This window comes from Rhinopithecus roxellana, chromosome 2, assembly GCF_007565055.1.
Source record: "Rhinopithecus roxellana isolate Shanxi Qingling chromosome 2, ASM756505v1, whole genome shotgun sequence".
In the NCBI taxonomy this organism is placed as follows: Eukaryota; Metazoa; Chordata; class Mammalia; order Primates; family Cercopithecidae; genus Rhinopithecus; species Rhinopithecus roxellana.
In genome coordinates this window covers 61,710,876-61,735,672 of record NC_044550.1, presented here as the reverse complement: position 1 = coordinate 61,735,672, position 24,797 = coordinate 61,710,876, and the positions used below count along the sequence as shown (strand labels likewise).

At 38.5% G+C, this 24,797-nt stretch overlaps 1 protein-coding gene across 2 annotated transcripts in view; it reads left to right on the top strand.

Moving 5' to 3' along the window:
• The window catches only part of CTSO (cathepsin O), a 30,665-nt gene extending 6,801 nt beyond the window's left edge, over positions 1–23,864 (top strand). For both annotated transcript variants that reach the window (XM_010358039.2, XM_030918911.1), the window contains exons 2-8: positions 4,022–4,130; positions 4,837–4,976; positions 7,669–7,836; positions 10,069–10,190; positions 17,684–17,847; positions 18,954–19,046; positions 21,935–23,864. In XM_010358039.2, the coding sequence (XP_010356341.1) occupies positions 4,022–4,130; positions 4,837–4,976; positions 7,669–7,836; positions 10,069–10,190; positions 17,684–17,847; positions 18,954–19,046; positions 21,935–21,969 (831 nt within the window). In that variant the 3' untranslated portion in view covers positions 21,970–23,864. The remainder of the gene's footprint in view (positions 1–4,021; positions 4,131–4,836; positions 4,977–7,668; positions 7,837–10,068; positions 10,191–17,683; positions 17,848–18,953; positions 19,047–21,934) is intronic.
• Positions 23,865–24,797: the final 933 nt, after the last annotated feature.

Genomic DNA, 24,797 nt, shown 5'->3' with positions numbered 1-24,797 from the left:
AGTATTACTCCATTTGTTGATTGAAATAAAGCTCAGAGAGGTTGAGTATATAGTCAAAACTTGCACAGCAATGGTAAGACATTTCAAATTGTTGCAAAATTAAAAAGAGGCCAGGCGTGGTGGCTTATGCCTGTAATCCCAGCACTTTGGGAGACCGAGGCAGGCAGATCAGGAGGTCAGGAGATTGAGACCATCCTGCGTAACACGGTGAAACCCCATCTCTACTAAAAAAAAAAAAAAAAAAAAAAAACAAAAAATTAGCCTGGCGTGGTGACAGGCGCCTGTAGTCCCAGCTACTCGGGACACTGAGGCAGGAGAATGGCGTTAACCCGGGAGGCGGAGCTTGCAGTGAGCCGAGATCGTGCCACTGCACTCCAGCCTGCGCTAGAGAGCCAGACTCCATCTCAAAATAATAACAACAATAATAATAATTATTATTATTATGCTGTGTTCAGAAGTCGCCAGGAAAGTACTTTTAATGTTATTAATGGTTTTGCAAAATCAAAACAAGTGGGTAGGGATTAGTGGTAGGGAGAAGAGGAAGCAGAGCATTTAGTGGTTTAGAGTATTTTGTTCTTGGCAAGAAGTACACAACTCGTATAAAGATTGAGTAACCCTGACACGGGCTATGGAGAGCTGTCAAAAGACAGGAGTCATTACACCAGAATGGCAAATGGAATTATTTTAGAAGTTGTCTCCTGGTTAAACAAGTGGAAGACAGCAACATTTTCAGAAGTCCTGCTGATACTGGTGCTGCTGACATAAATCAAAGAACAGTATATCAAGTGATAACAAATAGAAAATATATGTGGAGATATTTGGCTTTTCAAACACATGGCACAAGACCAAAACCAAGTAACTGTTATTGGAATCATCATTGTAAATTAGGGACATAAATATATAAGATAAATAAATAATATATTAATTTATTTCATTATTAAATTAGTGTTGTTATAACTACTTCGCAACCAGAACACCTAAACTTTGGATGGTGAAATGACACTCATAAGGCAACACAAAAATTAAGAGGAGTACAGGGGGATTCCCTGACAACGATATGTAAGTTTGTTTCATCTGGCATTTGCAAACTTGAGTGGCAATATATTGTTTTACTCGTAGATGTCACAAATGATCTAGTAAGATAAACTTGCATTAGTTCTCCAACTAAATAGAATATATGGCTCAACTACTGCCTCCCCTCGCAGACACATGTGTAGAACGAACACGTATAGCATTGCCTACCCTCAAGAGTCTAAAATACATTCCTAGAATTAGATTTTCTTAATTAAACAATTTGTGTAATTTTAAGTATCTCCAAAGGGTGTACCAGCCTGTACCTCATGTGCATGCGTGTGTGTGTGTGTGTGGTATATTCCTTTTTGGTTCTGCTAATATGATGTACCATACCGACGATTGATTTTGAAATTTTAAACCAACCTAGCATTTCTGAATAAACTTCACTTGGTCACAATGTATAGTCCTTTACATATATTGCTAGATTTGGTTTGCTATGAAGGATTTTGCATCTACAGCATATTTATGAGGGATACTGGTATGTAGTTCTATTTTGTAGTTTTGTATGTAGTTTTATTTAGATGTATTTTTCTGTTAGAATCAGGGTAACACTGTTCTTATTTAAGTTGCAGCTTGTTCCCTTCTTCTTGACTTTCTCAAAGGATAATATTGGTATTACTTCTTTCTTCATTGTATAAAGTTCACCAAAAAGCCATCTGGGCCTGAAGTTTTCTTTGTGAGTGTTTTCACTTACAAATTTAATGCCTTTAGCTGATAAAAGGCTGCTCAAATTTTCTGTTTCTCCTTTCATCTTTGGCAATCTGTGCCTTTCAAAAAGTTTGTCCATATTGTACAGTTTGCCAAGTTATTGTCATAAAGTTGTCAAAATATTATTCTTCTAATGCCTGAAGCATCTGTAATCATGGCTCTTCTTTCATTCCTAATATTAGTAAATTTGTTATTCGTGTCTTCTCATTCTTTTTTTTTTTTTTTTTTTTTTTTTTGAGTTGGAGACTTGCTCTGTCATCTAGGCTGGAGTGCGGTGGTATAATCTCAGCTCACTGCAACCTCTGCCTCCTGGGTTCAAATGATTGTCCTGCCTCAGCCCCCTGAGTAGCTGGGATTACAGGCATGCACCACCACACCCGGCTAATTTTTGTATTTTTAGTAGAGACAGGATTTCACCATGTTGGCAAGGCTGGTCTCGAACTCCTGACCTCAAGTAATCCACCCACCTCGGCCTCCCAAAGTGCTGGGATTACAAGCGTGAGCCACCACGCCCAGCCTTTTTTTCTTTCTTTCTTTCTTTTTTTTTTTTAATCAATCACAGGAGTATTTCCTGTGAACGAATAGGGAGAGGTCCAGGTAGAGCTATCTGATTGCAATGTAATTCTGACCATGAGTGAAGGAAAAAGGGAAGGAAGGTCGGGGAAGGGTTCCATGCTGTCTCACAGTCCAAGGAAAGTTTGGTTTGGCAAGGTCATCAAGGAGTCATTAATCAAAAACCAGCTTTCAGGGGAGTCCCATTAGTCCCCCAAATAGCAAGCCTTAGCATTCAGTCATGAGCTAGGTGCGGCCTATAAGAATTGTGGCTTCCCTTGGTATGATCATGGAGATTCAACTAGCAACAACTAAACTCCCTATAGAAAGAAGGCTTACAGGCACATTCTCATGGCTGCCACTTTCTCTCCTGTGCATTCTTAACATCCTACATTCTCAGTGTCTTCCTGACTACTCCAGCTCACAAAGATGGCCAGGTGGTACTTACTGATTGAGTGAATCCTCTGCATTCCTTAGCAGTTAATAATTTCTGGCTTATATTTGTCATTTGCCATATACAGAATTACCTTGTATTCTAGTTCTATTTTTACGTTTATATATCCAGGTTATATTGAAAGCCTTGCTTCATCAAGATTATTTTTAAGTACCTCAAAAACTTTATTAATTTGTTGATTAGCAATCTTCCTAGGTATGCACAAAAGGAAAAAAAATAAGATTATGACAAGTTCCAGAAATAATTTACTTAAAAATAAACAGCTTAAAGTTATTAAGGGCATGATATGGAAAATGTCACTTGTCTACTTATTCACCAACAAACACTTATCAAGGATTTATTGAGTGCCAGGCATGTGCTATGTGAGGGTATCACCGTAAGGAATAACACATATAAGGAGTCATCATTTTGCTTATAGGTTTTTGAGACAGACATACAATAAAGACATAAGTATACAGACAAATATGTAGAAGCACTAGGGTTGAAAAGGTACCACAATGATAGCCCCCTGAAATTTTATTTATTCTACGTAACTGGTTGGTATTACGAAACTGAAGCATGTTTATATAAAAGATAAGCTTAAGATAAATTATCACAAAATTCAAAGTTCAGAAATCAGTAAATAATGGTCACATTTCCCCTCCAGATAGAGAAACCAGGCTGCCTTCTTCAAATATGTCCAGAATTGCATCTGTCACAGAGCTTTTGTACCCTACATGAGATAGAGACATCTATAAAGCTTTAATAGAATCAGATTGATTTATTAATTTATTTACTCAGTCTGTTTTTCATGCTTCATTACTTAGTTCTGGGAAACACAAAGGTGAAGAGGACATATTCCATATTCATAATTGTTTAACCACATGAGTGAATGTCTGTAGGTGACAATTTGCTTCTAGTATCTAGTGTTTATTTGCAGTCTATTTCTTTTTTCCCACTATGTCAATACTTTAATAGCCGTGTATGGAATGCTTGCAACTAGCCTGGTGATGGGGAATTATAAATGAATAAAATACACTTTTCTCAGCCTCAAAAAATGCCTGAAATTAGATAATAATTCTAATAGAAAATGTTTATGAATTTCCTATGGATATCTCATACAACTTTACATTGTAGTCTGAAGGAAATCAACCTTTAACTTTATAATGGAAAAATATCTCCAAGTTAGTTATACACAGTTTATTTTGAAAAACTGACATAGTAGATATGAAATAGTTTTTGTTTTTCTTCTAGGAAAGCCTTAATAGACATCGATACTTGAATTCTTTATTTCCCGGTGAAAACTCCACCGCCTTGTATGGAATAAATCAGTTTTCCTACTTGTTTCCTGAAGAGTTTAAAGGTATGGTCCGATGGTGCTATTTGAGTGATTCCCTGATTTTAATTTGCTTGCTTAACTTTTGGTAAATATTAATTGTAAATCTAATAAATTGAGTAATAGTTAACATTTATTAACTATTTACCTACTAAGTGTCAGGCAAGTACCATGTGCTCACATAAGAAAATAAATTCATGGCCACTGTCTTCTAATTACTGCTTAAGAAATGAATATTATAATTATGCACATTTCCATGTGGCTCTAAAGGGTAATTGTCTAATCACTTCTGCAGTTTTCTAGTGCTATTTCTGTTCAGGGCACACATGGTTCCATGGGTTATGATAGAACAAATGATGTCAATTATACTTACTTTTATTATTGACCTGGTTTTATCAAACAAGTCATTTTATGTGTCAACTCCAGCCTTATTGTAGGAATTCTCTTTTACAGTTTTTAATGAGTGCATTTTATGTTATAGAAAAGCACAAAGGAAAAATCTAAAATAGCAGGTCTACTAGAACGCTACTGTTTCTTCTTTAAAAGTTCCTCCCAAAGAATCCCAAAGATATAATAGAATATAATATTGGTTGTCTTTTAATATAATATTGGTTGTCTCTCTGTAATATAATGTAATATTGGTTGTCTTTATATATAACAAATATATATTACATATAATATGATGCATTGTAATATAATATTGGTTGTCTTCTCATTTTATGTTTCTACTCAGCCATTTATTTAAGAAGCAAACCTTCCAAGTTTCCCAGATACTCAGCAGAAGTACATATGTCCGTCCCCAATGTGTCTTGGCCGTTAAGATTTGACTGGAGGGACAAGCATGTTGTGACACAAGTGAGAAACCAGCAGACAGTAAGTTTAAATCCCTCTTCTTTTCTAATCATCTAAGCATTGAAAAGCAGCTTTGATGTCAAATTTAATCAAACTTGTAATGGAACCCATCATTTCTCCAGGAAAATCACATCTAAGTCATTCAAAATGACAATGAAAGGAGAATCTCTAGAGGAATGAGAGGCAAATGTTAAAGCCCTGACTTTTATTCCTGAAGCTATGTCCTCTTACTAATTGTCATTGCCACCAACATAGTAACTCAGGGATACTTCCCAGTAGCTGTATCATAGATACCAAGCTTTCTGTACAATAGCAGATGGAAGACTGGAGAAGGTAAACATGAGCATTAAAGGCTTAAATGGTTCAAGAAAAAAAAGTGAAAAAGTAAAATGAAAATGGATAAATTTACCAACAGAGTGGCTAAATCTCCTGGCTTCTCAAGACTCATCTTGCAAGCTCTATCAGAAAACCTGCCCCCATCTTCACAGGATCATATGCCTTTGAATCTGTGGGTCTTAAAAGTATAGTCAGTAGTCAGTTCAGCCATAACGTGACACATTCCAGAAAATCACCACCTATGCAGAATTGAGCAGTAACATGACAGGGATTATGGGAGAAATGAGGTTAGGTCACGCTACCTAGGAACTTAATCAATGACCTATTTTTTTAAAAGACAGAAAGCTAATAAACACAGTAGCACAGTTTAAACATGCTTACTGATTAAGAAATACGTAAGTGCTGCAATGAATATAGCAATTTACCTTGAAAAAAGACTCAAAGTTTGCTGAGGACATGGGAGTTGGAAGGGCTGCAGCTTGTGAGTTATTCTGAAGTGGTGGAAGGAGGTGCCTTTGAAATAGGAAGGAAAGTGGTAAGAGCAGATGTGGGTGGCAATGACCTATAATGCATGTAGTGAGCCCACCTAGTTGGCAGATGTTTGAGGGGTGTGTGCATGCTTTGCTGACATCCCCTACCTGTCTGCACCCCTCACTATTGGCATAGGGAATACCTGCCAACTAGGGAAGGTCGAACCCATAACGAGAGGTGGATAGTCTCAATTTGTCTGCAGTGGAAACCTCAACAGATCATTCAGCCTTCCCTTGTATGGAAAGTGTTTCGGTCCCAGCAGTTTCTCAGTCAATGTCTAGTTAGAGTGATTTTTGCTTCTCAGATTCTATCTTCATTTTTGTACATTAAGTTTTACCACCAAATCATTTGCTTTATTACTGGATTTGTACTAACATGTGTATTAGACATAAATAGAATCCTTTCAAAAATCGTCCACAGTGTATTAAAGAGGGAACTTTTAATTAGGGATCTTTAATTAAAGGAATATTCGAGAGATTTTTTTTTTTTTTTTTTTTTAAGCAGGAACTGCCCTTGTGGCTTGACTAAAACTGGCTATAGGGGTGGTGTCAGCAGCTTGTATTCACCTTTTTTCTTCTTCTTTTTTCTTTTTTTGAGATGGAGTCTTGCTCTGTCACCCAGGCTGGAGCACAGTGGTGTGATCTCGGCTCACTGCAACCTCCACCTCCCAGGTTCAAGCGATTGTCCTGCCTCAGCCTCCTGAGTAGCTGGGATTACAGGTGCGCACCACCATGCCTGGCTAATTTTTGTATTTTTAGTAGAAACGGGGTTTCACCATGTTGGTCAGGCTGATCTTGAACTCCTGACCTCATGATCTGCCTGCCTTGGCCTCCCAAAGTGCTGGGATTACAGGCGTGAGCCACCCTGTGTTCACCTTTGTTGAAGTTTGCAGACCCTGCTGTATAGTGAGTGTTTTCACTATGCCATAGGCACGAGAGATATAACCTTTAAAAGAGCACGTAAAGCCATAAAGTTGCTCAAAATTTAACTCTGCAAAGATATCCAAATGTCATTCCTTTTAACTCTGCCACACATGGCCCTCTGGTTATGTCAGTTTCATCCAATCTCAAATCCTACTCTCCTCTGCCTTCTCTGTGGATCCTTCTTCCTTTTACGGGATCCTATGATCCCTAATTTCATTCCCTCTGTCTCCTCTCTTTCTTTCAGGACTAGTTCTTTTATTCTTTTGTTCTAGTTTGTTAAGTGAAAGCAAGTTAATAGATCCACTATCAGCATGATTGGCAGCTAATACTGGAGTAACGACTAATATGGGTTTATATCCTTAGGACATTTCATGTGCATCCACTATAAGCATACTTAATAGAGTATCTTTATAGCCTAAAAAGTAATTCATTAATATTTATTAATTCTCTTATATCCATCAACTATAATGAGCACAACATACATCTTTCCCCTCCTCACCCTTAGGATGGAAGTGGTATATGACCATGGAAGCAGAGTGTCCTGAAAAAAGCAAGGGGGATGGAAAGATGGAGTGGGAGTCAGCACACGCTCTCCAGCAGAAAAGCCACCTACAAAGAGAAGTCACATATTCAGTGAACTGAATAGTCTTTTAGAAGATCATCAGTTAGCCCAAGTATTTCCTCAGTCTCTAAAAATTCACCCTTACCTTGCATTGCCAAATTTAGAATAGTAATAATGCTGACAACATGAACTAATAATTAAATGATGCTCAGAAGAGACTTTTGGTTCTCTCTTTTTTTCAATTTAAAAATCTAGAGGATAGGCATATATATTACTTGATTTGATAACTTGTTATATTTAGAGATGTTGGTAAGTTGATTTAAACCCTATAAATACTACCCCTTTTTCTATTTTTAAACAGTGTGGAGGATGCTGGGCCTTCAGCGTGGTGGGGGCAGTGGAATCTGCATATGCAATAAAAGGGAAGCCCCTGGAAGACCTAAGTGTCCAGCAGGTCATTGACTGTTCGTATACTAATTATGGCTGCAATGGAGGCTCTACTCTCAATGCTTTGAACTGGTTAAACAAGGTGACTAGTCTCTCAGCCTTTTAAACTCTTTATTTCCTTTTTTGCTTGTTTACTGTGTGTTCAAAATTCAGACAGTTTGTTCGCATATATTAAATAATGTTTCCATGCTCAGAAATGTAGATGATCAAAGTTTGAAGTAATTAATCAGAATATTTAAAAAGAATCATTTCTAGGCAAAGCAATTGTCAAGAAATAAAAAGGGGAAAAATCTGAAGTCTGTCTTCAGAGCAATATTTATATTTATTTCTTGACATTTCTTAGTATATACATGCTTTTTTGCAAATCTGAATATCTCATAATTCCCCAGAAAGATGAGAATATATGATTTTTTTATTTTCATGGAATTTCTGAATATTAAGGTTAAAAGGGAATTAGAGACTAATCTTTTACCTCTTTTTTTTTTTTTTTTTTTTTTTTGAGACAGCATCTCACTCTGTCACCCAGGCTGGAGTACACTGGCACAATCTTGGCTCATTGCAATCTCCGCTTCCTGGGTTCAAGCAATTCTGCTGCCTCAGCCTCCTGAGTAGCTGGGACTACAGGTGCCCATGACCACACTCGGCTAATTTTTTTGGTGTTTTTGTTTTGTTTTGTTTTGGTTTGGTTTGGTTTTTTAGTAGAGATGTGATTTCATCATATTGGCCAGGCTGATCTCGAACTCCTGACCTTTTGATCCACCCGCCTCAGCCTCCCAAAGTACTGGGATTACAGGCATGAGCCACCGTGCCCAGCCTGTATCTCTTTTTATAGATGAAGAAATGAAGCCTGAAAGGTGAGATCATGTTGCCAAGTCAGTAGCTGAGACGGAGTTGTACCTTCATTCCCTGGCCTCTCACAGTAGGATTTGCTTAGTATACCCCAGTGTCCCTCAGTGTTCTTAGGACTTGCCCTCACAGTGTCCCAGATCCGATATCAACTGCATGAAATTTGCCAATAAGGGTGCTATTGGGTTCTGTAAAACATCATCAAGCCAGAGTTCCCCAAACCTGAATTCTCTTCCATTATCCATTGGTTGCATTTTTAATCACATATTCCAGGAGGTGCTTTGTACACACTGTATACAGCAAAGAATTATGAGTCTCCTCCCTTTCATTAGCCTAGCATTCAAAAAGGGAGGATTTTGTACAGATAACTATGAAGTATTTGACACATGCTATGTGAATGGCATAAAAGTGAAGATAGAAAGAATGCTTGGCTTACCCATTGCCTGTGTATAAACCACCGAATGGAGTCTGAAGGACTTGGCAGAACCAGAAGCACTGGGAGGAAAGTGAGTTGTCCTATAGCACCATTAGGAGAAAGATGACAAGACTGTTACTAGATCCATGGAGGATCTACAAAAGGATGCTGTGAGATACAGAGAAGTAAGGGAGAAGAAAAGATATTGACTCCAAATGTCTAGGCTATCCAGAACAAGCATTTTGTTCTGGATAGATTTAATTTATAATATTAAAAGCCCAAAGTATAGGCTGGGCACAATGCCTCATGCCTATAATCCCAGTATTTCGGGAGGCCAAAGCAGGTGAATTTGTTGAGTCCAGGAGTTTAAGACCAACCTGGGCAACAGAGTGAGACCTGGTCTTTACAAAAAATACAAAAAATTAGCCTGGTGTGGTGGCTCATACCTGTAGTCACAGCTACTGGGGAGATGGAGGTGGGATGATCACTGGAGCCCAGGAGGTGGAGGTTGCAGTGAGACAAGATCGAGCCACTGCTCTCCAGCCTGAGCAACAGAACAAGACTCTGTCTCAAGAAAGAAAAGCAGGCCGGGCACGGTGGCTCACGCCTGTAATCCCAGCACTTTGGGAGGCCGAGGCGGGCGGATCAGGAGGTCAGGAGATCGAGACCATCCTGGCTGACACAGTGAAACCCCGTCTCTACTGAAAAAAAAAAAACAAAGAATTAGCCGGGCATGGTGGCGGGCACCTGTAGTCCCAGCTACTCAGGAGGCTGAGGCAGGAGAATGGCATGAACCCGGGAGGCAGAGCTTGTAGTGAGCCGAGATGGCGCCACTGCACTCCAGCCTGGGTGACATAGCCAGACTCCATCTCAAAAAAAAAAAAAAAAAAAAAAATTAAAAAAAAAAATTAAGAAAGAAAAGCAAAAGAATGCAAAGTATATGCACGTGATGGAGGTGTGTGAAATTGAACCTGTTTTGACACAGTGAAGTAAGTTCTATTTGATTTATAAAACAATTGACAGTAAACATTTTCAGTGATTGTTTTCTTTTAGATGCAAGTAAAACTGGTGAAAGATTCAGAATATCCTTTTAAAGCACAAAATGGTCTGTGCCATTATTTTTCTGGTTCACATTCCGGATTTTCAATCAAAGGTTATTCTGCATATGATTTCAGGTAAAAGTCTTACTATATTGTGTTTTTCTTTATATATTTTAAATTTATGATCTATTGACTAGTTAATAATTTGATTGAAGGCATCACTGCATACTCTTAATCGTTGTAAAACCTACTTTTTACTAGAAACAGTAGCAATTACAATGAAATGTTGTAAATGTTGTTTCTTAATTATAATCTACTTAATTTTCCAAGTGTCATTGCAATAGAAATGAAAAATTTAAATTCTGTTTAAGGTATAATTTATATGTATATTTATTTGTTATATTTTATATTTTATTATACTTATAAATTATTAGTGCATAATTTATATTTATATTTACCACCTTCATCTTACCAAATTTAGGTGTTATAATACCATTAACATATTTCAATCTTAATGGTGAGTCCATCCAGAATTGCTTTGTGCAGCTAATGTCACACAGGCTACATATCAGGAAGCATATTTTGAATACCATTTATGTTCTTTGCATTTTTCAAGACATCAGCCATTTGAAAAATGTAACACAAAACTTCAGATTAGAAACAAGAAGGAAGCATATATTACTGAAGATAAATTATGTAGCATACACTATAAGCATGATGGGAATGTAGGGTTAGATAAAGACAGGCTGAGGGAAAGGACTTGTGTTGGGATTGGAGGGCAAGATAACTTTGGATAGTTTGGGGGGAAACAATCATTAAAAATGCTTTAAAAACACATGAAAAACACAGAGCTGGCTGGAGACTCATCATGATCATTTGACAGAGTTCATGGGTGAAAAGGACAAAGGGAGACCCAACCAACTCCCGGCTTCATTAAGAAAATATATGATGGGAACTTCGCAGTCTTTTGAAACAGAGAAAACAGAGGAACTAAATTAAATTTGGATAAGGTAACAGAATGCCCTATGACTTAGTGGTCCTGAATATAAAAGAATCCCTTGATCCAGATGGTATCTACCCAGGGGATCTGAAAGAAATCAGGGGTGAAATTGCATCCTTGAACAAAATGTACCCGTTTAAATGAGCGTAAGTGTGCCAGAGAACTGGCAGGTTGTCAACACAGCTCTGGTCTGCAACAAGGGTCCTCAGGGTGACCCTAGGAACCATGTACCAGCCAGCCTTAATTCCACAGCTGGCAGGCTGCGTAGGACTTATAATGAAATGTTCAGGGTCACTGAGTACCTTGGTCAACATCTCCTTTGGGGGTAAAGGTCATGTGCTTTCTAAAATGAGAAAGTGTGCCCTATAAACTGACTTCCTTGAGAGTGTAAGGGAAGGATGTGTACAAGCAAAAACTAGATTTACAAAATATCATTAAAAGGGATTAAGGGAATCCCTTGTCATGGTAGGAAATTGAAAAAAAAATTAAGAAGCAGCAAAAGAATAATAGGCATTAGTCTGAATTAAGGGAAAGAGAGAATGCAGGAGTTATTGGCATCGGGCCTTTCATTAGGAAGAGGTCCCGATCAAAATCTCTTGTTTATATTGAAGATTAAACTCTAACAGTACAATGCTAAGCTGATAGCATTTGACTGCAGGAAGATCTTTCTTTGATTTATGTATTCATTCAGATATTTACTGACTTTTTTTTAAGTTCTGGGAATTTGGCAAAGAAAAAAACAGACAAAAACCTTGCCCTCATTAGTAATTGAGACAGACAGTCAATGAAAAATAAAAATGCATATGGCATGTTAACTGTAATAATTTCCAAAGAGAACAAAAGAAAACAGTGGGAGGAAGAGGGGAAGATCTGGTAGTAGGGGGAGTGTACAATTTGAGAAAGGGTTGCCTAGCAGGTCTCACTCACTGAAAAGGTTATGCTCAAGTGAAGATGTGGAGAAGTGTGTGGACTTAACCACGCAGATATCTGGGGGAAAATTGTTGCAAGCAGAGAGGCTGTAAATGCAAAGATCGTGAAGCAGAAACGTGTCTCGCATGTTAGAACAATGATGAAGCCACTGTGGCTGCAGTGTGGAGAAAAAAGACAAGACTAGTAGGAGATGAGGTCATACTGTCCCTGTATTAGTCTGTTTTCACACTGCTGATAAAGACATACCCAAGACTGAGAAGAAAAAGAGGTTTAATTGGACTTACAGTTCCACATGGCTGAGGAGCCCTCAGAATCATGGCGGGAGGCGAAAGGCACTTCTTACGTAGTGGCAGCAAGAGAAAATGAGGAAGAAGCAAAAGCAGAATCCCCTGATAAACCCATTAGATCTTGTGAGACTTATTCACTGTCACGAGAATAACATGGGAAAGACCAGCCCCCGTGAATTCAATTACCTCCCCCTGGGTCCCTCCACAACATGTGGGAATTCTGGGAGACAGAATTCAAGTTGAGACTTGGGTGGGGGCACAGTCAAACCATATCATTCCATCCCTGGCCCCTCCAAATCTCATGTCCTCACACTTCAAAACCAATCATGCCTTCCCAACAGTCCCCCAAAGTCTTAACTCATTTCAGCATTAACCCAAAAGTCCACAGTCCAAAGTGTCATCTGAGAAAAGAGAAGTCCCTTCTGCCTATGAGCCTGTAAAATCAAAAGCAAGCTAATTACTTCCTAGATTCAATAGGGATACAGGTACTGGGTAAATACAGCCATTCCAAATGGGAGAAATTGGCCAAAACAAAGGGGTTACAGGGCCCATGCAATGCCAAAATCCAGCAGGCAGTCAAATTTTGAAGTTACAAAATGATCTCCTTTGATTCCAGATCTCACATCCAGGTCATGCTGATGCAAGATGTGGGTTCCCATGGTCTTGGGCAGCTCTGCCTCTGTGCGTTGCAGGGTACAGCCTCCCTCCTGGCTGCTGTCATGGTCTGGCATTGAGTGTCTGCGGCTTTTCCAGGTGCATGGTGCAAGCTGTCAGTGGATCTACCATTCTGGGGACTGGAGGACAGTGGCCCTCTTCTCACAGCTCCCGTGGGACTCTTTCAGGGTCAGACACCCCACGTTTTTCTTCTGCACTGCCCAAGCAGAGGTTTTCATGAGGGCCCTGCTCCTGCAGCAAACTTTTGCCTGTGCATCCAGGCATTTCCGTACATCTTCTGAAAACTAGGTGGAAGTTCCCAAATCTCAGTTCTTGGCTTCTGTGCACCCACAGGCTCAACCCCAAATGGAAGCTGCCAAGGCCACATCCTGAGCTCTATGTTGGCCCCTTTGAGCCATGGCTGGAGCATCTGGGACACAGGGCACTAAGTCCCTAGGCTGCACACAGCATGAGGACCCTGGGCCTAGCCCATGAAACCACGTTTTCCTCCTGGGCCTCCAGGCCTGTGATTGGAGGGGCTGCCATAAAGGTGTCTGACATAACCTGAAGACATTTTCCCCATGATCTTGGGGATTAACATTAGGCTCCTTGCTACTTATGCAAATTTCTGCAGCTGGCTTGAATTTCTCCTCAAAAAACGGGTTTTTCTTTTCTACTGCATCATCAGTTTGCAAATTTTCTGAACTTTTATACTCTTTTTATGTTTCCCTTTTAAAATGGAATGCTTTTAACAACACCCAAGTCACCTTTTGAATGCTTTGCTGCTTAGAAATTTCTTCCACCAGATACCCTAAATTATCTCTCCCAAGTTCAAAGTTCCACAAATCTCTATGGCAGTGGCAAAATGCTGCCAGTCTATTTGCTAAAACATAACAAGAATCACCTTTGCTCCATTTCCCACAAGTTTCTTATCTCCATCTGAAACCACCTCAGCTTGGACCTAATTATTGTTCTATCACTATTGGCATTTTGGGCAAAGCCATTCAACAAGTCTCTAGGAAGTTCCAAACTTTCCCACATTTTTCTGTCTTCTTCTGAGCCCTTGAAATTGTTCCAGCCTCTGCCTATTACCCAGTTTGAAAGTCACTTCCACATTTTCGGGTATCTTTCCAGCAATGCCCCACTCTACTAATACCAATTTACTGTATTAGTCCATTTTCATGCTGCTGATAAAGACGTACCTGAGACTGGGAAGAAAAAGAGATTTAATTGGACTTACAGTTCCACATAGCTGGGGAGGCCTTAGAATCACGGTGGGAGGTGAAAGGCACTTCTTACACTTCTTACATGGCAGTGGCAAGAGAAACTGAGGAAGAAGCAAAAGCCGACACTCCTGATAAAACCATCAGATCTCATGAGACTTATTCACTATCACGAGAATAGCACTGGAAAGACTGGCCCCCATGATTGAATTACCTCACCCTGGCTTTCTCCCACAACACATGGGAATTCTGGGAGACACAGTTCAATTTGAGACTTGGGTGGGGACACAGCCAAACCGTATCAGTCCCCAAGCAGTAGCCTTAGAGCAGGGTGTTAGAAGAATGGCCGTGGAGATGAGAGATGAGGGGTATGTATAGATTCATACCCCAAACAGAGGGTAAAGCCCTACACAGTTTTTTATTGGAGAGGAGATAAGAGAGAAGGGAGTCTAGGAGGATTCCTGGCCTTTTGATCTGAATGACTGAAAAATAGAATTACCATTAATGAAACTTGAAAGTCTAAGACAGGAACAGATTTAGAAGGAAACAGCAAGAGTTCAGTTGGAACACCTAGGAAGTGATCCCAGGGAAGACTGGTAGTGGGGTGGGGAAATGAGAGAACCAGGGCAGCAGGGTTTCTCGATTAAGCCAGTTAGTGCTGTGGCTAACCTCGTGCTTAGTCCTGCTGGGGAACTCTGGCGGCCAGGGTAAAATGTACACTTCAGTGCCATCCCACCCAAGTTGATGATTGTTGTCTTCCCTGGTTCATTAGTTGAGGGTGCAGCTGGGGATAGAGATGGGGACTAGGCTTGCTTTCCGGATTCTAGGAGGAAAACAGCTCAGGGAAAGGGCTGCAGGATCTCATTGTTGCAAGTTGGGTGAGTGTGCATTGCATTGGTGACAGCCTGAGGATGTGGGAAAGTCTTCCAAAGCATTTGCTCTAACTGGGCACAAGACCTGGTCCTTTGTACTTCAACAATATTATTTCCATATAAGGTGGATGCCTGAGACTCAGGGAGGGCCATACAGCTCGTAAACTGTGAAGTCGGATTAGAACTCATATCTGTTCAACTCCAAAGCTTGTGCTTTTACTCCCAACACTATTGGTAAGGTCATGAGGTCTTAGGTTTTCAGCCAAACACTCTTTAAAATATTGTACAGAACCTGAACACATCTAAGAAGGGAAAAAATCCTCTAAAACATAAAAATATAATCTAATTTTAAAGCAAAATGATCCCCCAGGGTTCTTCATGAATTTTTATCAGACCCCAGAAATTTGAGAACTCAAACTAGAATATGAGAATGACCATGTAAATAAACAAAAACTGTAGGAACCTACTACATATAACAACAGTCAGAAAAATTCAGACACAGTATAACGCACTGAATTCTAGGGAAGGTGAGATGGAAATCTACATCATGAAGTGTTGGTAACAGGTCAGACTTGCCTTCATTGCCGCATCTTGATGACAATAAAATTTAGGAAAATTCTTTGAAGACTGTAGGTTTTGGAAATTATTAATCTGTGAAATGAATAGTAAACTCATGGAATCAATGTTTGATAATATAGCCATTATCAACAATGTACATGTTGATAGTAGTTCTATATTGGGTTAATAATGAAAATTAAAATGCTGTCTGGAGCATATTTGAACTTGTAAAAGCTGACATCTGTCTGAAAGACAAATGATAACAATGCCACTCAATTCTGGGGCCAAATGGAACATTTGCCTCTGCTTATGACTGAGGCTTGTCATTCTATTTCTCACTTCTAATCTTTGATATCTTTTCTTCAGCTCTAGCCCAAATCAGGGATTATTACTAAATTGTTTCTTTGATTATGCAATGTCAGTTACCCTTTGCATTCTAAAAATATTCCTTCTTCTTGATCTTTCTGCTTTTCTCCTGGTGTCCCTGAAACTGGATCTTTGATGAGATGAACTTCCAGTAATCCTTTTTATCGCAGATTGGTGGAGACAGCTGTGTTCTGGTTGATAGAGAGATTATTATATATATATATATATCATGTTTAAATCAGGAAATACTCAAAGAATTTTGATACCATAAGATAAACTTTATACACTAAATCCTATGAGGAACAAAATTAGTTATTAGATAAGTTAGAAATGAGGGAATTAAATAATCCTTATTGTAAACTTGGAGTATAACTTATGTGCTGGGCATGCTACATAATTCATGTCTTGCAAAAGTATATACCATAATTTTATCCTTATATTGATTCTTCACAGTAGGTTGAAGGGCTGCAGTGTATAGTTGGAATTTGAACCCAGGTGTGGGATAATTAAAAACCTGTAACCTATCATGACCCTTTTAAAAACTTTACAATTTTGCCTGTCTCAGGATCATCTTAGTTAATATGAACTGTTTTACAGTAGCAAAAATTAGAAATGTCTGCTTATCTCAAAAAGCAGTTATTCGTGTTAATAGGTAACATGAATAAATGTATAAAATGAGTATATAGTTTCTATTTCAAAAAATTCCATTATTATGCAGTCAACTTTTTGCTCCTCTGTGGACAGTTTCCCTCTCTAGAAGCTGGTCTCCAGCTGGTCATCATGAAAGATTATTTACTCTTTCAAGCCACTAATCCACCCCTGGCTTGCTGTAGCAGTAAACTACAAAATGCTGTCTTCCTGGCTTGAATTGTTAGGAACTTGTTTCAGTATCCTTCACCCAGAAAGCTGTCCTTTGAAAAATGTCAATAATGATTTGATCACTCACTTGTAAGATCCATGAAGGACAAATGTTGTATAATATGAGACTTTATGTCCGTGTCTGAAAGCAATAATTGTGTATTTTGCAGTCTTCACAGTCTAGCACCTAGTTCTTCTGGCAACCTAACATTTCTTGTCTTTTTAAAATATTTGTTTAACATTTCTACTATTGTATAATTATATTAGCCACTTTTGGGTAGCCCTTCCCTATAATTTCTATATTTGAAAGTGACTAACATAAGTTAGTCTCTTGATTCTCACGGTGTGGCAGAGATGGCAAGATATCTCCAAATATCCAGTCTTTCCACTTTCCTTAATAAAAGAAGCCCTATATCTTCACTAACTTTCCAGCCAGCTACAGAACTCATTCCCCATCTTCCTTTAAGCTAGACTTAGTCATATGACTGAGTTCTGGCCAATGAAATCCGTGAAGATATATGTGGAAGTGTTGCGTGTTATTTCTGGGAAGTCTTTTCAACAGAGATGTACCATTTCTCCTTTCTACTTCCAGCTGTCTTAAATATGGGTTAAATGGCTGGAGTCCCAGCAGCCATCTTGGACCATGAATGGACCCTGAAAATGGAGACGTTTGAATAGCAACACAATGATACAGAAAGAGCTTGGGTCCTGTAACCCTATCCCAACCATAGACTACCAATCTCTCTGACTTAGCTTCCCTTGTTTAGGTCCTTTGTAACTGCAACCAAACCTACTCAGAATCATACACAGATTATATAAGTCATTGTTATTTTTACCTTAAAAACTAAATTTTCTAACCAAATATTTCCTCTTTTGGTAGTAACCAAGAAGATGAAATGGCAAAAGCACTTCTTACCTTTGGCCCTTTGGTAGTCATAGTAGATGCAGTGAGCTGGCAAGATTATCTGGGAGGCATTATACAGCATCACTGCTCTAGTGGAGAAGCAAATCATGCAGTTCTCATAACTGGGTTTGATAAAACAGGTAAGTGCTGATAAGACTCAGTTGATTGCTTTCCAGCTTGGATGCTGACTGCAACATGATCACCATCCTGTAGAACGTTGAAATTTTGTTCTGCTATGGCTAAGTCCTCATAAGACCTTCACAACTTCTCAACAATCTTATAGGTGTAAATGTGCCGAGCCCAGCTTGGTCGTGGAGACCCTTACTCAGTGGCACTAGAGGAATTAAAGACACACACACAAAATATAGTGTGGGGAGTGGGAAATCAGGGGTCTCACAGCCTTCAGAGCTGAGAGTTCTGAACAGAGCTTTACCCACATATTTATTGACTGCAAGCCAATGATAAGCATTGTTTCTGTAGATTATAGGTCAACTAAAAGTATTCCTTATGGGAAATAAAGGCATGGGCTGAAATAAAGGGATGGGTCTGGCTAGTTATCTGCAGCAGGAGCATGTCCTTAAGGAACAGATTGCTCATGCTAATATTGTGGTTTAAGAACGCCTTTAAGCTGTTTCCTGCCCTGGGTTCGGCCAGGTTTTCCTTGCCCTCATTCCGGTAAACCCATAGCCTTCCAGCGTGGGCGTCATGGCCATCACGAACATGTCACAGTGCTGCAGAGATTTTGTTTATGGCCAGCTTTGGGGCCAGTTTATGGCCAGATTTGGGGGGCCTGTTCCCAATATAAATGTCTTGTCAGATTCCACCTGTCAATTTTTGGGTGGATATCTTGTTAAAATGATGATAATTTTTATCAATATAAAACTATCTGGAATATTTAGAATAATTGTTGGGAAAAGGTAAGTGCATATTATTTTATCATATGTATGTATCAGTTATTTGTTTCTTTTTCTCATTCCTTGGAAATTGGTGTTTGTTTTTATTTTATGCAGTCCCTGTATAAAGGGAAGTGAATTCAAGCATATTTCTACTGATTGGAGTGTGTCCCTAAGTACTGCTCAGGTTTACTTAGTTAAAATTAAGTAGTTTAAGTTACATTACATTACATTTTTAATCTTCTTCTCAGAGCTACTATCCTTATCAAGAATCCAACTTAAAATAAAGAAACTTAAACATTCATAACAAAGTTGAGTTTTCAGGATTTGTTGCCATTTATGTTTCATTGTAGGAAGCACTCCATATTGGATTGTGCGGAATTCTTGGGGAAGTTCATGGGGAGTAGATGGTTACGCCCATGTCAAAATGGGAAGTAATGTTTGTGGTAAGTCATAAATTTGTGTTTAGAACCTCGAGATAAATATTAAGGAGATTATTTGAATATTTTAGAGTTACAATATACTCAAACCACTTTAGCAGTAATAGTTTTTGTCCTTTAACCAAATGATGAACAAAAAAGTGTTTTACAAGAGGAACTGTTAAACATATTAGTATTGGAAAAAGGAAGAGGGACCTTAGTAAAAAATATATGTTGCTTATATATCTTAAAACATAAGATAAAGTAATAATTTACCAAGGTTAATTACTTTAAAAACGAGATAAACACAAAGGAGACTGGACTCCTGCAGAAATGTCTTCTTGTTCCAAATTTACATTTCATAACTATAAAGTTTTCTTAATTTGTGTATTGTAATATCTGCTCAATGATTATCAAGAGTTTTTCTTTGTTTTAAAATATACGGAAACAGCATTAGTATTGTTTGTGACTTAATAGGCCCCTTGCCATCTACAAAATTCTAGCAAAACACCCACTAGAATTGAGAGGCTTAGGCAAATACCAAACATGCTTTTTTATTGAATGACAACTTCTTTTTTTTTTGAGATGGTGTCTCACTCTGTCTCCCAGGCTGGAGTGCAGTGGTGCGATCTCGGCTCACTGCAAGCTCCGCCTCTCAAGTTCACACCATTCTCCTGCCTCAGCCTCCTGATTACCTGGGACTACAGAGGCCCGCCACCACGCCCAGCTAATTTTTTGTTTTTGTATTTTCAGTAGAGACAGGGTTTCACCGTGTTAGCCTGGATGGTCTTGATCTCCTGACCTCATGATCTGCCCTCCTCGGCCTCCCAAAGTGCTGGGATTACAGGCGTGAGCCACCATGACCGGCCTGAATGACTTTTTAAATGGACCATCAACCAAACTAAAATAGCTGGTTAAGAATTTTAACCATGTTATAAAACCATATTTAAACCTATGTTCTACAACTTTTGGTTTAGAAATCAATGTATTTTCTGAATGAAGCTAGACCCAAACTAAGTTACATATTAGAGCAATCATGTCATTTCTCATAATAATTTGTTCCAACATATATACAATTTTTTAAAAATGCAGAATCTTTCAGATTATGAGACTGATTAGTTACAGAAAAATTTGAAAGTTTATGTTTAATGCTTATTATCCAATCATTCCATAAGGCAGAATCTATGAGAGTTCATGAGTGATCTATTCTGTCACCCTGATGAGACAGTTTTAATAAGTTATTCAGGCCGGGCGCGGTGGCTCAAGCCTGTAATCCCAGCACTTTGGGAGGCTGAGATGGGCGGATCACGAGGTCAGGAGATCGAGACCATCCTGGCTAACACGGTGAAACCCCGTCTCTACTAAAAAAAAAATACAAAAAATGAGCCGGGCGAGGTGGCAGGCGTCTGTAGTCCCAGCTACTCGGGAGGCTGAGGCAGGAGAATGGAGTAAACCCGGGAGGCAGAGCTTGCAGTGAGCTGAGATCTGGCCACTGCACTCCAGCCTGGGCAACAGAGCGAGACTCTGTCTCAAAAAAATAAAATAAAATAAAATAAGTTATTCATTGAAAAAAGTCAACACCATAGAAATGTATTGGCCAGAGCACTAGCAATCCCATCAGGCCTCCACTTTTCAGCATTACTGGGAGCTCATACATCGTTGGAACTTGCAGATAAATTACTGATGCTGGCCGGGCGTAGTGGCTCACGCCTGTAATCCCAGCACTTTGGGAGGCTGAGGCGGGCAGATCACAAGGTCAGGAGTTCAAGACTAGCCTGACCAACATGATGAAACCCTGTTTCTACTAAAAATACAAGAATTAGCCAGGCATGGTGGTGCACGCCTGTAATCCCAGCTACTTGGGAGGCTGAGGCAGGAGAATCACTTGAACCTGGGAGACAGAGGTTGCAATGAGCTGAGATCAGGCCTCTGCACTCCAGCCTGGGCGACAGAACAAGACACTATCTCAAAAAATAAATAAATAAATAAAAATAAAAAATTACTGATGCTGATCATTGAACCCTTGCTGCTAAACATATATTATGTCTGACTGCAGCAGTGGTGGATCTTGGATTTGGGCTGAGGGGTGACTGCTTTCAAATCTCTGACAGGAGTGTTAAAATATCATAATTCAAATATTGGTTATAATTGCCTCAGTTATAACTACATCCCTCACCACAGCCTTTCTCCATCCCTCAGCTACTAAGGGTGAGTGGAGATCATTTCTACTCTCCACCTGCTTTCATAATATAAATCTTTAAGGGCATGCCTGGTTAGTAATCATACAAGGATTGAAATTCTTCCTGAAAGTGAGTATTCCCCGAAAGTTACAACAATGTCATATTACTCTTATGAACAATGGTATAAGGCAGATAGTATTTCATAGCTGCAAGAGATTTCGAAGATATGGTTAGTTACAATAAAAACCAGTCTTCGGATAGGCTAGTTACTGCTTTTGCTATGACGTTGCAGTCTGTGTTCTTGTGTGTAAAGAAAGCATAGCACACTTGTGATTTATTAAAGTTTTACCCACATTCAAATTTTAGAGTTTGAGTTATGAAATTGCATTTAAAATAATTTCTTAAGTTATTTTGCCTCTAAGAAATAATGTGTTAGTTCAATACATGATGCATAAATTTATTCAGTTAACAAGTAGTTTTTGTTGTAGATTTTTAAAATCTTTAAAATTATTTTAGTTTCTTAAAATGAAAGTATTAGGCATACTTCTAATATGCCTAATCTCTTCTAATATCTGCTTTTGATGATACCATGTTTACATTGACAAGCTGTGATAAGTATTACATTATTTTCTTAGTAGATACTAACTCTTTCTGAATCCAAGTGAAAAATTGCTTTATTTTACAATTTCAAAAGCATCTAAAGAGGAAATAGACTAATGATTCCTTTTTTCCCAGGTATTGCAGATTCTGTTTCTTCTATATTTGTGTGACATGTTGGGCAGATCAAGAGACAGCTACAAAATGAAGGTTTTCATAATGCAATGTAACCTAGTACTTCAAAGTGTTATTCAACTTCAAGTTTCAGCAACTACCTACAAAAGATTCTAAGGCCTAGTAGTATTTAAACTAAGTTTCAGAATGTTACCTTCTTGTAGAGAGATGGACAACCAAAGTCAGTGGGACACACTCCAGCGCAGAAGCCTGCAAGGAAGCCTATGGAATAGTTTCCTGCCCTGAGAGGAAATTCAGATTAGGAAATATTTTAGGCCCCTGCAACTGGGGGAGGCTGCTGTTTACTTTTATGTGCTTATTATTTATTTGATTGTTTATTATGAGATATTTCAGATGGGATCAAAGAGGTCATAAGAATTTGTTTTCTTTTGTGGGGTATAATTACTAGCTTTAGGTTACCCCTATACACAAGAACAGCCAACCTAAAATTTTGTGTTCCTTGTACAGTTCATTATATTAGCAGCCCTCTGAGATGGTATATCGGAAGGATTTGCAACACCAATTGCTTGACCTAAACAAATGGTGCTTACTCTTTGAACAGCAGAGTGACCATGTAGAAGAAAGGAAAAGGGTAAAATCCCCTCAAACTGAAATTAAATGAACAATAAGACAACTACATAAGTAACTTCTAGTAGCATTGCCTAAGAGACAAATTACTGTTTGTTAATTTTCTTTGTGAATAGGAATCCAATAGATCGTATTTCTTACTTTGTTCTTTTTATACTGGAGAATACTATTTTGTTCTCTAGTATATCAAAATATCAAAATATTATCTCATATTTTCTCCCTCTCTTTCTCTTACTCTTTCTCAAGTTTTCCTGGTGGCTTTGCTTCCCTGACTAAAGAATTAAGTCTAATTTTTACTTTCCATTTCTATTTTCTAGCCACTTAGTTGGCTCCCTTTGTCTCTATACTTTTACCAACATTAGGATCTCACCTCTTCCTTCCTCCCCTAATTCATAGGCACCACTCCTATCAAAGTCCCATCTCTTAACCCTAGGTATCAGTCAAACTGTGAGTTTTCCAGACTCTGTTTCCCAGTTTTCCCCTTAGCTTTCCTGGTCTCCCATCTGAATTGCTTCTTTGTGCACCTATTTTTCTTTCCCTTGGCTCCCGGTCTTGATTCCTGTGATCACTCTTGCATCACTAATTGCACAAGTGATTTCAGGTGCAATTCTGATTAGCCTGCGTCTGCGCAGTGATCAATAATCCAGTGTGCCTAGAAGGGACAGTGTGTGCTGTTCATGACCTGCAACCAGAAAACAAGCCATTTCTTGTTAGCAGTGTAAGAACCTTATAGCAAAAGAGTTGACCTTCTGATTGAATATAAGTACAACCATATTAAATGAGTCAATACAAGAAAATTATTTCTGATCCTATGTACATACATATTTCTTTAAACTTTGTCATTCTTTTCTAATGTGTATGATCTAACAAAAATGAAACATGAAATGCAGCAGCAACCACTAAAAAAATTCAAGGACATCTAATTTTTTCTGTCACTTTTGCCCTTTGTTTATCCTTCCCTGTGATTAGATAAACAAAATGCTGTATTTCTCTTCTTACACCAATCAGAACCAATCCCAAAAGAATGTTTGTTGACTCAGGTTTAGAGTTGTTCCAGTAAGACAAATATAGACATTTTAATTGATAAATATTTTTATTATTCAGGCATGCCAGAAAAGAACTATGTCCTGCTTGTCTAGTTTGTATTTGCTACTGACTTTCTATGTGATATAAATGCATTTCTAATACTCTTTCTCAAGTTCTAAAGGATTTTTAAATTTCAAAATGATTAATATGTTTCTGCTGTTGTGGATTTTGATGATATTTATAATAAAACAACCTACATTTGACTTTGATTTAAAAAGAACCTCTTAGTGTATGGCTTACATTTTGTCAACACAGAATTAATGTGCTTTATATTTACACTGTTTTCTCAGCTCTAAATTAATATATCCAGCTTTTGGTTTTCTCCATAGGCACTTTAACCTCAGTGTTTCCAAAACTCCATTCATCATCTTCCCTAACTCCTCCCACCGCCCCCAACAAAAATCAATCTCCTTTACCTCCTGGAGCCTCTATTTTGGTTAACAGAATCAACATTATGGAATCACCCAATCAATAAAATTAAGACAAATCCTAAACATTGAAGCAGGTCATCTACACCTTGGTAACCCATCAATGAATTACCTACCTCCTGTGGCTACTGTCATTTCTTAGTTGCAATGTTCTTTAGTGTCATTTATCTCCATTATTCAGTAACGTACTCATACTCTATGTCCCTTAATCCAGACTCAGAGTCCACTGATTCAGATCAATGTTCTTATAGTCCATCTACTTTGTTCCCCCTGCATTTACATTTCTCAAAGATATCAGTTTTTCTGTTCACAACCATTCAAGGGTTCCCAGTGCCTATGATACCATGCGAGCTCTTTTAAGTGAGCTTTCATGAAAAAGCTCCTCTCTACCTTTTCAACCACGATTGCTGCTGTGCTGCATAGTTCAATCACTCTTATGCTGTGCTCCAGCCATAACAAACTACTTAAGACAAAGCAACAAAATCTTCATCTAATAATTAGAGGTCATAATGAAAGTCAGCAACGTGTTTCTGGATGTAGTTTCACAAAGATCTCAAAGAGAATACTAAATTAGCCAACCTTACAGTGATTTTATAACCCATTTAAAAGTTATAATGTGGGTCATCAGCACTACAAGCAAGTGTTACTGGGCAAGGGTGGGAACTTACAGTCTAAATTATTTTGATATTTATGTTAAGAATAACTGATATATCCTTTGATAAAAC